The sequence below is a fragment of the Formica exsecta genome, unplaced genomic scaffold (genome assembly GCF_003651465.1).
Source record: "Formica exsecta isolate Colony F162 unplaced genomic scaffold, ASM365146v1 scaffold628, whole genome shotgun sequence".
In the NCBI taxonomy this organism is placed as follows: Eukaryota; Metazoa; Arthropoda; class Insecta; order Hymenoptera; family Formicidae; genus Formica; species Formica exsecta.
This window is the reverse complement of record NW_021853390.1, coordinates 14,994-30,815: the sequence shown is the minus strand read 5'-3', so window position 1 is coordinate 30,815 and position 15,822 is coordinate 14,994. Positions and strand designations below refer to the sequence as shown.

The following is a 15,822-nucleotide window of genomic DNA, read 5'->3' as shown; positions in this document are numbered from 1 at the left end:
TATCTGTTGGAACATTGACTCAAACCACCGTGTATTCCGCGTTCGATAAACATAACCATATCGATATCAGTAAGTAATTCAAACGTAATATTCGTATGTTTTAGCATGGCGTCCCACGTGTATCCGGGAAGAGTATAGTAATACGCGGGGTCGAGCCCATAACTCTCGATACATTTGTCGCGAAAATTTTCAAAAACGTCGGCCAATCACAAGAAATCCGTTTTTAAATACAAATCGCTGTATTCGCCCAGCGTTCGAACGGAGAACCGCATCCAGACGTTTTCGGCGTGCGCGTAATCGCTCTCGGATACAGTGTCACCGGTCAAGTCTTTCGACGGGTATCTTTAACGTGTTTCGTGAATGAAATATACTTTTCTTTCGTTGTCGGTAGTACGTTGATCGAGCATTCGAACGCGGTAGCTATTTCCTCGATGATAAAATGTGAATCGTAACCGGGTAAATTGTGAAAAACTATTGGAATGCAAAAAGAGTCTTTATAATTTAAATTGCAGTTTGAATGCGCGGGACCTCGGTACCGTCCGGTAAGATGGCAATGATCGCGTACGCGTGTATCGTCTTGCTCGAACGGTTTTTCGCAAATATGACAGTGTGTCGCGCTGTGAAACTGTTCCCGCTCATCTCGCGTTAAATTTACCATGGGGATATTTGTGGTTAAAATAGTCTTTACGCGTTGCGCTTAATTTTTTAATTTTTCCACGAACCACGAAACGCAGTTCGTACTGCGGCGAGAATAATAAGCGGATAACGATTCGTCGTACGAACAATGTACATAATAAGCTACACTAAATACTTGATAATGTTGAAACGTGTACGTAGACGTCATAGGATCACCGTCGGTCTTTCTCAGCACGCACTCCAAGTCGGCGTATACGACGAATGGAAGCCGCTCCTTTCTGTTGTAGTTGTTGAACGCGAGCCACTTGTCCTTATCGCCCGGTAATCGGATGGCGCACTCGTTCATTTCTCGACAGTCTACAGTGTGCGACTGCAACTTGTCGTCCGATCCAAAATAGTGTAAACATCTGTAAAAAAAGAAATAATTAATTTTTCTTTCGTATATTTTATATATTGCATTTTTATTAAATATACGTACCGATCGCAGATATATTTCCTATGATCTTTTTTGCTCAGTTGCGAGCTCACGAGGCGGGATAAATTCTTGATCCACGCAAAATGTCCGACGGCTTGCGAATCTTGCACGTACAGCAAGTTGACGTGTCTGTCCTTTTTTTGTTCGCTCAGACGTATCGGGACAACGTTATTCTCTTTCTCGATGCAGTATACATTTATCGAAATATCGTTATGAAGTTCAAACTTTTTAATTTGATTAACAGTTACCGGCAACTCAATGTCCTGGAGATTCAGCACTGTTATGTAATGCGGGTACGAAGATTCCCGATCCGCGTTTCTTTCGGCTGGATATAGAGCGTCGACCACCGCCCACGCGAAACACGCATTGTCTTTGGATTGCACGTTTATCACCGCCCTCTTCATTATTATTTCTCGCGGTAATTTAATATGGCACCCCGCGCGCATTGGATTATATTTATTTATATTTACAGTTAAATCGAGGATTCGCGACAAAGCCCACCCGCTGTCGCGTTCTTGAAATTCTTCTAACGAGGCAAGCGTGGGCTCGACGACGCGTCGCTCGTACCACTCGTGTAGATCGGACATGCGAAAGAGTTCATAGTTTCTGATATTGATACTCTTATTGGCGCTCTTATCACCCGACACGAATTCACCGTTGAACACAGTATTCACTTTCACGTTAAAGTATCTTTCCATAACTTTTTGCACGTGTTCGAGCACAATGTCTTTCGCATCCTCGAGAAATTGCCGCGATTCGATATAGTATGCGTTAATCAACGCACCGGTCAGTATACGGTTTTCGAACGCGGTATCGATCTCTCGCCAAACGAGTCTTTCCGCGTTATTCCCACCACTGTAATCACCACCGCTATGTATAAACCGTCTCTCTAATCGAATCTTCGCACCCTCGAGTCGCGCGATTCTAGCCACCAAAGATTGTCAAACTCCGATCGAGAGCCGCGGACGCTTGACACTACTGCGTTCCTCGAGCTGTTTAAAAAATTCTTCGCATCGCTGCGCCCACGCGAAATACTCGCCCAAGGTAGCGACTCGGTGCGATAGCTCCAACAGGTCGCGTTCGGTTTGCTCGGTGTTTTCCATGTTTTTTTATTATTATTTTTTACACTTTTTATAATGTTCTTTTTTACTGTGTACAAATTGGACACATATTGCATGGAAAGATCTGATACATCGGAAGTCTGCAATTGGAGCAGGACCGGCCACTTATCGCGTCGTATATCTCAATCACATGCTTCCGAACCGCATACATGTACCCGAAATCAGTGTCTGCTATAGCGATCATACATGTAGTACATAAATCTAAAGCACCACCCGTGGAATAATAAAAATATATGGTGCAAAATTTTGTACGTCCGTTTAGTGCAATAATTTGCGAATGAGGCACTATAATTCTAGCAGCCGGACATCGGCGCTCGCCTTATCATCTTTCTATGAAATTCAATAATGCCGCACGTGCAATAGTGCGAGACGATATTTGTTTATAATGTTTATAAATTCGAGCAGTCGGACATCGGCACCCGCCCTTTGTAATACACCGCGCTGATTATGCTCCCGCGATAAGCTCCCCGCCCGCGTGACGTCATTCCCCCGCGCCACCAAAATCCCCCTCCGCCCGCGTGACGTCATGCCCCCTCGCCCGCGCGGGACCCCCCGTCCCTCACCACCCCTCAGAGGACCACAGAGTTAGAACCGGCCCTATAACCCTACTGTACAAGTTGGGATTTTTTTATATACTTGGCGTATTCTTTTTTACCTTTAAAAACTTTCCTGACAAAAGAAAATTGTATATCTAATATTCTCTCTCTCTCACACACACACACACACACACACTCTCTCTCTCTCTCTCTCTCTTTCTCTCACTCCCTGCGTTGTAAAATATTAAATATAGCGTCTAGATTTGTGCTGCGTCTTTAACAAGTTTGTTTCCGAAGTCTCGTAAAAATTTCATTTTACTATTTAAAAAAGAAGAGCGACCTAAAACTTTTAGTATCTGAAAGTCTCAGATCGTTCTCTCTGAAAAAAAGAAGTGGAATGTTCACGAAACGTTGGAAACAAATCAGTGCAGGACACGACTTCAATCCGGAATTAATTTCTTACGCCTTCAGATTATTACATTTCTGTTTATAACTTTTTTATGTCAGATTACTGTAAGTGCCTTAAAAATCGTGGCGACCGTTACGAGGACCACCCTGTATATACTCCAATGCAATTGTAAAGTTGATAAATCGGTTAAAAACAAAATATAAGATTTTTCTTTTGTAATACAAATAATATACAATATGCTGCATTTGGATATGACAAGTTAAAGCAGTCTTCACTGATGTATTCACTGATTAAATGCCAATATAAATGTTTACTCAATCTTCTAACACGTTAACAATGATCGTACGAAATGATTATTGCTTCAACAGACACTGCAAGTTAGTGAATGAGCGTTGATCATTCCATTACAGATCACAAGATTCTATTAGCGGAGACTATAATACTGAACTCTCGCTTAAAAGATTCTCGTGCTTTGTAAATGGACTTCCTCCTGACATTCGATGCAATCTGGATTCCTGGTTTCCAAATTAGTACCAATCTATTATCTGATTCTGTACCAATATATTACCAATCCTCATAATTTTCTAGTCATTAATCAATCTCTTTTATTTACAGTGGAATCTTTGCTGGAAATAATGCATTTTTGTGTTTATGCAATACATACCAGTGCTGGAACAACTATTTGGCAAACACAGAGAGAGTATAAGGTAATGTTTTAAATATTTTCCTTCTGTTCATTCATTCTAAAGAAAGACTAAATTGTGATAATGACAATTATATTAGTAAGATTGCTATACGAATGAGATCTTAATGTCACATTGCCTACTAATATTATATCATGTTTATTTTAATTTTAAGCAAGCGAAAATAATAGATTGGTACTAATTTGGAAACCAGGAATCCAGATTGCATCGAACGTCAGGACGAAGTCCATTTACAAAGCACGAGAATCTTTTAAGCGAGAGTTCAATATTATAGTCTCCGCTAATAGAATCTTGTGATCTGTAATGGAATGATCAACGCTCATTCATTATCTTGCAGTGTCTATTGAAGCAATAATGGTTTCGTATTGCTAGAATATGTTAGAAGATTGAATAAACATTTGTATCGACATTCAGTTAGTGAATACATCAGTGAAGACTTCGCTTTAGCGTGTCATACCCAAATGCAGCATATTGTATATTATCTGTATCATAAAAAAAAAATCTTATAATATTTTGTTCTTAACCGATTTATCAAGTTTACAATTACATTGGAGTGTATATATGAATATATTATTTTTCAGAGAAATAATCCTGTATCAATATAATAATTATATTTATAATAATTATACTTGAAGGTTTACTTTTATATACCGTCTCACATACATATATATATATTAGAATATGGTAATATAGGCCGGGTCTACAATAGATTTATTAAGCGGTAAGAATAAATTATCTAAATTCGATTATTTTTTCACATTCGACTATGATAAGTTAATTTGTTGAGGATTATTATACCTGACCTGACTATTATCTTTGATCCATAAAATTATACCAAATAAATGTGTTTTTGTTAAAATATAAAGTAAATTTACAATATTTGTTTGATGTCGTCAAAATCGCCACTGTGTATTTCATGTCGTCAATCTATACAGTGTCGTGAAAATATCCCTTTTACCATTATGGTTTAGCGACAGTCGTCAAAATATACGATTGAACGGTTAGAACTTTGACGACGGTCGTCGAAACAGCCAGAAGTCGTCAAAGTAGCCGATGTTTGTGGAAAATCGTCGTCAAAGTATACGATTGACATATATATATTGACATATGTACACGAGCGTAGTAACGGTCCTGCCGTTACAAGAGTTAAGATAGCATACTTGGATATCGGTTTGCTGTTTATGTAAATATATTGTAAATAATTACATACTTTTTCTTAAAAACAATTATTTTTTTTTATACTAATTGATTTGTCTCATTATTCTGTACATAAAAGTATTACGGTAAGATTATCAAAAACTGAATATTTTACGAGATATTTTATTTTTTATATCAAAATATGTCAGAATAAAATATAAAATAACTCAAAAAGTACTTAATGAAAAAATACTTTATTATAGTGTTTTGAAAAGCTTTCGAGATAAGCTACAAGACTATGCAATAAAAAATGGGGGTTCCATTTAAGAAAAAAACAAATAATTGTTTTAAAAAATATATAGTAAATAATTACATACTTTTTCTTAAAAACAATTATTGTTTTTATAATAGTTGATTTGTCCCATTATTCTGAATATAAAAGTATTACGGTAAGATTATCAAAAACTGAATATTTTACGAGATATTTTATTTTTTATATCAAAATATGTCAGAATAAAATATAAAATAACTCAAAAAGTACTTAATGAAAAAATACTTTATTATAGTGTTTTGAAAAGCTCTCGAGATAAGCTACAAGAATATGCAATAAAAAATGGGGGGTTCCATTTAAGAAAATATTGATCACATTGACTTGGCCTTGAAAAGGTCACTCAAGATCAAGTTCATATTTTCATCATGTGTACCCCTCTGAACCCTACAACTTTTGTATTACACATTTTTTTCCATCTTGCTTACTTTACGAGATATTTGCGTGCGTTGATTAAAATGACAAAGCTCTCAAGATAAGCTACAAGAATATGTAATAAAAAAAGAGGGGTTTCATTTAAAAAAATTAAGATGACCTTCAAATCTTCTAAGAGCCACCACCTAAAAAAAATGTTCACTTCCAAAAAATCTCCCCCTCGATACCATACAACTTTTATTTCAAACATTCTTCTTCAAGCGTTGATCCTGAAAAGTTATGAGGGTGGAACTTTTAAAATGGGGCACCCTGTATATATATATGTGTGTGTGTGTCAAAAGGTCTGTTCCGGGACATTTAGAAATCTCATATATTTTTACTATATTCTAATAAAGCATTAATATTCAAACTCATTTTGATCTTAAAGAATTAAATATTTCTTTCCGTTCTTGAGATATTACGTTTCTAAAGTTTTCCAAGACACTTACATAATAGCAGCTTCCAGGACTGCCCTGGAAAAATTCTATGTATAATGGTATATTCCAGGTCAAACATAAAATATATAGAATTTTTTTCAAACACTCTAATCTTCGAAGGATCTTTTGTGATCTGTGACCATTTAAATTTTTAATTGGCTTACATTAAATCTAAGAGATTGTCCACCATTAATTGTAAAGTTTCTATAACAAGAGTTAAGGTTCCCCTAATCAACCAATCAGCGCGAAACAGTTCGCCGACCGAGTTGCGTGGATCAGTTAGGATATGATTTGTGGATTCTCAATACTCAATCATAACCATAACCATTACCAAGTCCGTAAATCGTAATATGATACGGTCTTAAATATATTTCTACATAAAGACCAATTCATACTGTACATAACACACTATACTCATTGGGCGCGTTTCACTTCACGACCGCAACGTTCATGTTATCATTTCATATTTGTCGTTCACCGAAGCGTTAATTAACCATAATAGGATAACCACCAGTGTCGCGCCGACTCCACCTTTATACACGGCCTTTAGACTACACAAGCGCGCTAGTCCTTCTAAGGATAAGCCGCAGAAAGAGGCGACGCCCCGTCCTTCTAAGGATAAGGCAATCAGGCGGTTGGAATAACATTAAAGGCCACGCGACACCCCGTAGTGCTTAAGATCTATTCTGTCTGTCTTAGAATAACGACTATTGCTTGCATGCAAACCCCGTGACCACCGAACACATCCGCATGAGCCGCGCTCGCTTCCCGAGCTTTACGCGCACCAGTCAACGCCCGTAGAACCGCTTGCGCGAACATCTGTACGCATCGTACTCAAATGCTGCACTTTTGTAAATATACGCTTTCTATGTTAAATATCTTTAGTAACTTCTAAATGAACTAATCGCTTAACCGCTATACCGAGGAAGTTGGAGTTTCCCCCTTCTCCCGAATCCTGGCACCGGCGAGCCTTGATCCGCGTCGTCAGGAAAGGTGAAACGTAACAAATGTTCTACTTTGTTTTAATCTTATTGTTATTTTTATTATTATTTTACTATGCTTACCTTTTTGTGCATTCTTTGTAATTTTCAATGCTTTTTTGGTGGTTTCTGCAGTCATGGAATGCTTATTTGGAAATTTCGGAATCTGTGAGACTAATACCATTTCATCAGATAATTCATCATTACTCGATTCGTTGATAACTTTAGCGGCTCTGATTTTTCTCGACTTTTTAAAATTTTCTTCTGTTTCAGTGCCAGAGTTAATGTCGGATAACTTTTCGGCATCTTACAGCTTCTTTCTAGCCACTACATAGTTGTCTGAAAAAGATAATAATTATTTTTTAAATATAATTTATTAAATAATAATTTTTAATGCACATATAATTTAATAAATCATAGTTTCTTATATTATTAAAAAATATCAACACATATTTACATGCAAAAGACTGTAATATATATTTTAGAAAAGAATACTAATATTGCTTACGAAATGTTCCATATATTTTCCGAATGGAATGTTCCAACCAAGTGCATTCCGGTTCCTCCATAAATTTTACCGCTTTATCATATCGTTTGTTATTTGTAAAGTTTGGCCAAGAAGCTTTGTTAAGTCTCCACTTAACCAATTATTTCGTATTACTTGTAATCCATCTTCGAATTCGATGATTGCATAAAATTTATCAGTCATTATGTATGAATGAATGTCAATCAATTACATTTCGCTGTGTATCAATGGGAAAATTGCATATTTATCATTTCCGTATGGCAATTTGACATATTTTTTAATAACATTTTTCAATGGCCATAATTTCAAATCTGAGCATGATTTTACGAAATAAATCCTAAGTAACGAAGATAAACAAGGAACGTTAAATAGATCTTTTTTTTTCCAAAACTTCGTATCCGATAATAACAAGAATATTTCACTTTATGCAGTATACCACGTTTTCAATACATATAATAGCACCACAATTTAAACCACAACAACTATTTGCAAGTATCCCAGGTCCCAGCTTGAAATGTTATTCTGTTTTACTTGAATTTTATATTGTGGATTATTGCATTCGGATAGAAGTGGACCATCGTTATGTAATGACATTAAAGTTGGATGTATCAGAACAGAATCCGACAAATCAGTTGATGATGTACTTAAATTAATTTCTTTTTCAATACATCTCCGTACAACTTGTTCTAAAAGTTTCTCCGCTTTTCTGAGATATTGTTTCAACACTTGCATGTAATTCTCAAACTTGAACGCATTGAAGTTATCAAGTGATCCAAACTTTTTGACATCATCCATGGTGTAAGTAACAAGGTATGCTATCTTCTCGGACGAATTTTGGTCACTTTCTGCGCAGCACCAAGTTTCTGCCATCTTGCAAAATCACCATAGCAACGCGACGCTGAATTTAAACGAAATAGTGTCATGATACACAGTGTCATGCACAGTTTTGCAGCAGTTTCGTGAGTTTCGTGAATGCAATACAAAAAAAAATCCTTTTTATAATGCTGTCGTGTTCGTTTAAAAAGTGTAAAAATACATCACGAAATAACAAAAATGTAAGATATTTTTCATTTCCAAAAAATCAAGAGATGATTGCGAAATGGAAAATATTTTGTAAAGAAAATGTCAATCCAAACAATGGTATGTATATAATACTGACAGGTGATAAATGAAATTTAAAAAATTTAAAAAAATATAAAATATAATAAAATTGATAAAATACATTATTTAAAATTTGTTTATCTAGTTCGGGTTTGTTCCCAACATTTTCATTCTTCACAATACAAAGATCGATCGTTTTTACTTGGGCTACTACCTAACTATAGCGCTGTGAAGTCTCGGAAATTGAAACCTGATGCAATTCCAATGGAGTTTATAGAGGACAATGCAACAACTGTGGTGGAGAAGGATATGAGTATAGAGATATACTTCCATTTATGTGAATAGATTTATGTTTCAAGCGATTGTATTCATAATGTTTAAATAATACTGCTATCTTCCATACAATATATTAAATATACTTTCAGAAACAGATGTAAGAGAATGTACACCCGTTGCTACAGACTGTGTTGCATCGAGCTCTGTAACAGACCATTTATTCTTCTGTAAACAAAATGTAATATTATGAGGATATTAAAAGTCATCAATTATATTAATCGTATTAATCACGAGTCTACGAGATCCGGTACAAATTTCAAATCTCTAATATTCTACAAAGACGAATTTTGGTCACTTTCTGCGCAGCACCAAGTTTCTGCCATCTTGCAAAATCACCATAGCAACGCGACGCTGAATTTAAACGAAATAGTGTCATGATACACAGTGTCATGCACAGTTTTGCAGCAGTTTCGTGAGTTTCGTGAATGCAATACAAAAAAAAATCCTTTTTATAATGCTGTCGTGTTCGTTTAAAAAGTGTAAAAATACATCACGAAATAACAAAAATGTAAGATATTTTTCATTTCCAAAAAATCAAGAGATGATTGCGAAATGGAAAATATTTTGTAAAGAAAATGTCAATCCAAACAATGGTATGTATATAATACTGACAGGTGATAAATGAAATTTAAAAAATTTAAAAAAATATAAAATATAATAAAATTGATAAAATACATTATTTAAAATTTGTTTATCTAGTTCGGGTTTGTTCCCAACATTTTCATTCTTCACAATACAAAGATCGATCGTTTTTACTTGGGCTACTACCTAACTATAGCGCTGTGAAGTCTCGGAAATTGAAACCTGATGCAATTCCAATGGAATTTATAGAGGACAATGCAACAACTGTGGTGGAGAAGGATCTGAGTATAGAGATATACTTCCATTATACTTTTCATAATGTTTAAATAATACTGCTATCTTCCATACAATATATTGAATATACTTTCAGAAACAGATGTAAGAGAATGTACACACGTTGCTACAGATTGTGTTGCATCGAGCTTTAAGAGTTTTGCGATATCGATGCTTGCAAGTGAAACCGCATTAAACTTCACAAATGAAGAAGCATCATGTTCTGCGATTCAAGTCGCATCGAACTCTGAGACTCGAGATATACCAAGCTCTATGAATCCAGTTGCATCATGCTCTACAAGCAGTAATAACTTTAGTACGTCCTTCTAATATGATTTCTTTGTTGGATAAATTTCTATTACTTTAACTAAATTTTTAGCAAAGTTTTATTTACTTATTTTTATATCTTCTCATCGTGAAGGTTCAATACAAGTTCCTTTCAATGAAGATGACATACAGAAACTGATACGGGAAAATACAGACTTGTTTCACCAAAATGAAATTCTTCAAAACAAAGTTTTTCAATTGGATCAGATTAATAAACAACATGAGAAAGAGATAAAGAATATTAATAAACGACACGAGCAAGAGATGAAGAACAAATTGCAAGAGATGCTAAGCCCCTTTTTCACACCTGGACAAGTAACACTTTTAATGAATCCTATGCAAAAGATAACCCGTTGGTCTTCAGAGGATATTGCAGCTGCAATATCATTGAGAAGCGTAAGCCCGAAAACTTACAAATATTTGCGAAAAACCAAAAAAATTCCTCTTCCTGCACTGTCAACTTTTCGAAAGTGGGTAGCATCATTCAACATTGATGCAGGAATTCTTAATGACGTCATGCTGATCATAAAATATAAAGGTAAAAACATGACAGAGTTGGAGAAGGCAACAGTAATCTGTTTCGACAAAATTCATTTGTCAAATCAAATGGCGATTGAAAGAAGGCAGGAGAGAATTATTGGTCCTCATAAAAAATGCCAAGTCATTGTAGCTCATGATTTATTTAAAAAATGGAAACAGCCTGTCTTCTACGATTTTGATCAAGATCTCACCAAAGAATTATTATTTAAAATGATTGTCCAATTGTATAATAGTGGCTATGCTGTGTTCGGAATGACCTGTGATCTGGGACCATCAAATCAAAATTTAATAAAACAATTAAAAATTAATATAATGGAAAATGAGGATGAAACATACTTTGAGCATCCGTGTGATGAAAATGTAAAAGTCCACGTTAAAGGTAAACGTTTTTATCGATGCTCCTCATTTAATGAAATGACTTCGAAATCATTTTTTGGATTCCGGATTACATGTAAATGAGCATTTTGTGACTTCGGCGGCCTTGGAAAGGTTACTTGAAATTAATAATGGGGATTTGAAAATTGCATTCAAGCTGTCGCGTATTCATTTAGACGTCCAAGGAACGCAACAACAAAATGTTAAACTTGCAACCCAGATTGTCTCTGCGACAAATGCATCTGCAATTGAATGGTGCGGTTCACGAGAATTTATGGATAATTGTCCAGAATGGATTGCAACTGCTACATTCTTAAAAATGTTCAACGATTGGTTTGACATTTTTAATAGCGTTTGTAAATACGGAAGTCATCCTGGACGAAATGAATATGGTGTTGATCTTGTGCAGCAAAATAATATTCTTGCCAAAGTAACATCAACAATTAAACATATGAAAGTTGGTAGTCGACAGGGTTTGCTTCCTTTTCAAAAAGGAATTCTCATATGTAATTCGTCATTACGAAACCTGTATTATGATTTAAAGAAGAAATTCAATTCAGAAAGGTTATATGTAATTACAAGTCGATTGAACCAAGACGTAGTAGAAAATCTTTTCGCCTATATACGATCAATGGGAGCAGCAAACGATAGGCCTACGGCATTAGATATTCGCTACAGACTTCGGTGGTACATATTGGGGAAGCATTCAACGGACTTTTTCACACAAGGAAGCAATACCATCGCTCATGACTCAACCATGGACGGAATGTGTCTCACTAGCGGCATTGATTTTGACTCGAACGTAATGTCACCGACCGACGATGAGGTTGAGTTTAACATTTATGTGATGATCGTGAAACAAATACTTTTTGTGAAGAAAATGCTGATTGTGGTAAGTTTATATCTTAATGATAATTAGTACACTTTCATTATTAAGTATCAAGGTAATGTAATTGTAATTAAGTAATTATATTAATAAGTAATTTACTTATATTAAGGTAATTGTAATGTAATTGTAATGTAATTTTATTCTAATTAAATTGTACTTTTAATTAGAATGGTAGTTTATTGATAGTTTATTGGTAGTTTATGGTATTTTATGGTAGTTTATAGTAATTTATGATAGTTTATGGTAGTTTATGGTAGTTTATGGTAGTTTAATTACATTGTAAGCATACTGATGTACTGTTATAAGAGAAATATCAATTATATATAATTAGTCTTATATACTTTGAAATTATTATAATTATTAATTGTGATCGTATTATTAATTAGTGACGTGAGCAATCGAGCCCCAATCATATAAATGAATGAAATCATTGTAAATAAATTGAAATTTGAAATTGTCAAAAAGTATTTTTCAGATATAATATATATGCATGTTTTGCTTCACATCTTTTCTTTCAGAGCCAAGTAGTAGTACATTTAATTATTCCCCTACTTCTGAAGAATTGAATTTATTGAGCCAAGTAGAAAATTTAGAAGAAGTTGTGAACAGCGTAGAAAATGAAGGCCTAAAATATATTGCGGGTTATGCCGCTCTTTTAAGTTTAAAAATAAATATAAAAATTTAGGTACTCCTACTGAGATGTTGGTTAATCCAGACAATGACTGGATTAACTACATTTCTACAGGAAAAATTATAAGTCCTTCTTCAGACTTATTCAAGGTGGCAAAAATAATGAATGAAGAATTCCAAGATTATCATGGATTCTTCATGCGGAAAGATCCGTGGATATTTAAAACAGTCGCTGATATGGTTGAAAAAAAATGAAAAATGTAATAATCCCGCGTGAGGTTCTATTATGTTTAGTTAGAACAAGATCATACATAAGACTTCGAATAATTAATAAAAAAATTTCGGCAGAAAATAATAGAATAAAACAAAAGAAAAATGATAGAATTCACAAATAAAAAGTAATTTTATTTTTATTATATCTTGTATATTATTATGTGTTATGTATTCTCTGTCGTTTATCAAGAGACACGGTAGTGTCTCGCGCCAAGTCACGCGCATCAACAGCGAGGCACCCCGGGTATCTATACGCGAGTCGGCTAGTATGAGAGTATCTTCCAGATTTTAGATTATTGAACCTCAATAATGGCTGAACTAATCATATTTTTAATAGGCTTAATCGATAGTTTGGGTTTAAATTATATAATAAAAGTGTCTTTATTTTTTTTCTACATGTATCGTGAACGGAGGTAATATGATTCAAAGTCGAAATGTGAAAATTTTCATTTAAGAAACGTCACCGTGTTCACCGTCATCGCTACACGTGTACTACACGTACACAACACATGCATAGATATATAGTAGTATCGCGTTACACGTATATACACGTACACAACACATGCAATAAATAGCAATGTATACATGTTGTACAGTTGACTTGTTTGACGGAAGATCACGCTAGCAGCGCTCTGTGACAATACCGGCATACGTTAGCGGCATAACCGCACTTTCGACAGTATCAGATAAAGTGAAACTTGTGTGGTTTATAAAATTTGATTTAATCAGGTAAGTGCTTCATACACTTACATCGGATGTGATCGGACATGATCAAAATAATATTTGTTTATTATAAATAAGTATTAGTACATATGCTCTTATTATTATTGCAAATACAAGATAACTCGCATAATATTGTACTAAATACCGCGCCGTAATTATAAGCCTGCTAGTAATAAGTCCGGTTAACTGTAAGTCCGCGCTTGTGAACCGCGCCGTAATTATAATCCTGCTAATTTTAAGTCCGTGCCTGTAAATCGCGCCGTAATTATAAACCGCTAGAAATAAGCCCGACCGGGATAACTGCGTCGCGATCAACCCGCGTATGTTTATGATAAAGTAGATACACACACAATTCCTTTTGATTTAATGTTTTGATTATGCACTTGCATTTTTATTAAACTGGTGCGGACTACTCTAGTAGCTAATTTTAAAAAATTAATAAAAAAATTAAAAATTTATACACAAAATTAAAAATTAAAAACTTATGCAAAAATTAAAAATTAATACAAAATAAAAAAATAAAAAAAATTTTAGTTAAAAATCTTGATGACGTTCGACTCGATTGAGGTCGCGGTTTCTCCCGGCGCGATTTGACCTTGGCGCGACTCGACCTTGACGCGACTCGTTCCTTAAGGAGGTGACGGCGATCTCTCGCGCTGCTTTTAGCGCGTGATCCGGTCGCTTCTAGCGCGCGATCCGCGAGCGGACGCTGATATATGGCGTCGAGGGAGACGGATAGAGGAAAGGTTAGCGGCGATACGAGCGCGCTTATCGCTCGAGCGAGATAGCGAATCGTCGAAAGGTTGTGGAATAAAGAGAGATTGTTTTTTTGCGCGAGAGGAGGAGCGTTTTTATTGTTTCCTTTTACAATATTTTTAATATATTAATAATGTGATAATACGAGTATGCGAATAAGAGTATCACGATTCTCCGAAGAGCAGAGCCTGCAGCTAGCAATCGACGATATCGTTGCGGTCAAAGTTCTCGTTATCGCGTATCATCGTGGGAATAAGCGCTGAATCGTGAGCGCCTGCTGCGATATCGAGAAAACGAGTCAGCTTGTTATCCACATGCGCGGTTAAACCGCTTAAAGATGTAACAATGCGGTTAACGCAAAGTTCTAGATTTAATATAGTTAGAACGGTGCTCTTCGATACAGTCAGACGAACTTTGGGTGTTTCGAGACAGAGTATTCGGAGATTGTTGAGTTTACCGAATCGCAGCGTTAACTGTTCGATATATATCGGCGCTGGAGGACGCGCCTCATCGCGCCAGTCGGAGCGAAAATATGATAGAAATGTAGATCGTAGATCGAGCAATTCCTTCCACATATCCAGCGTTAGCGAGATCTCCTTGCCGTGGCAATCTCCAAGGACGATTTCCACAAAAGAGGGTCGACTAACATTAACGCTGACTTCGAGATGTTTGTACGCAGTTTTGGTCAATGGATAGCGTCTTCCTAAGATTCTGAGCGGCCGCACAATCGAAACATCCGCGTCACATCTAGGCGTTCGGTCGCGATCTCGTCTGAAAATGGATGCGGGTGATAAGAGAAACGACGCTAGCGGATTATTAGTTCGAATAAACATTTAATAGTCTTACCCATTGTCCTATTTAGCTCTTTTAGCATATCCCGCGCTATCCTTGCGGTCTCGCTCGGTTAGCCTCGATCGATTGTCAAATGAGTGCTGCTGTTGCGGTGGCCCACCCATTGTCGCGTACATTATCGCTCGTTTTTTTTTGTTCGTTGGCTTCGGCGTTCTCCGTCGACAATGAAGCGCTTAACTGATGGATGGTCTTTATATACTCGCGTAGAGATTTCTTCTTCCTCTTTCGCGCGCGTCCTCTCTTATATTCTATTCTTTAAAAATGAAGGCAGAGTCGCTCTAGTCGTCCTCCTCGTCGAATCTCTCTCTCTCGGTCGCGTCGCTGAGACGATAAACGCGACTTAGGAGATCACGCAATTGGCTTAGCAGCCCATCCGTAGGACACTCGATACCGAGCGCGTGTAGATCGAAAGGACCCGCCGAAGTTACGATATTCGTAAATTCGTTAAAGGCGTAAAATTGA

General features: G+C 35.9%; 1 protein-coding gene across 1 annotated transcript; it reads right to left on the bottom strand.

Moving 5' to 3' along the window:
• Positions 1 to 790: 790 nt before the first annotated feature.
• Positions 791 to 2,025, bottom strand: LOC115242785 (the record flags this gene model as incomplete). The annotated part of the gene is made up of 2 exons (XM_029819328.1): positions 1,115 to 2,025; positions 791 to 1,043 (listed from the first exon to the last, which is right to left on the bottom strand). Coding segments are annotated over exons 1-2 (948 nt in total), but the record flags the coding sequence as incomplete, so codon positions are not given.
• Positions 2,026 to 15,822: the final 13,797 nt, after the last annotated feature.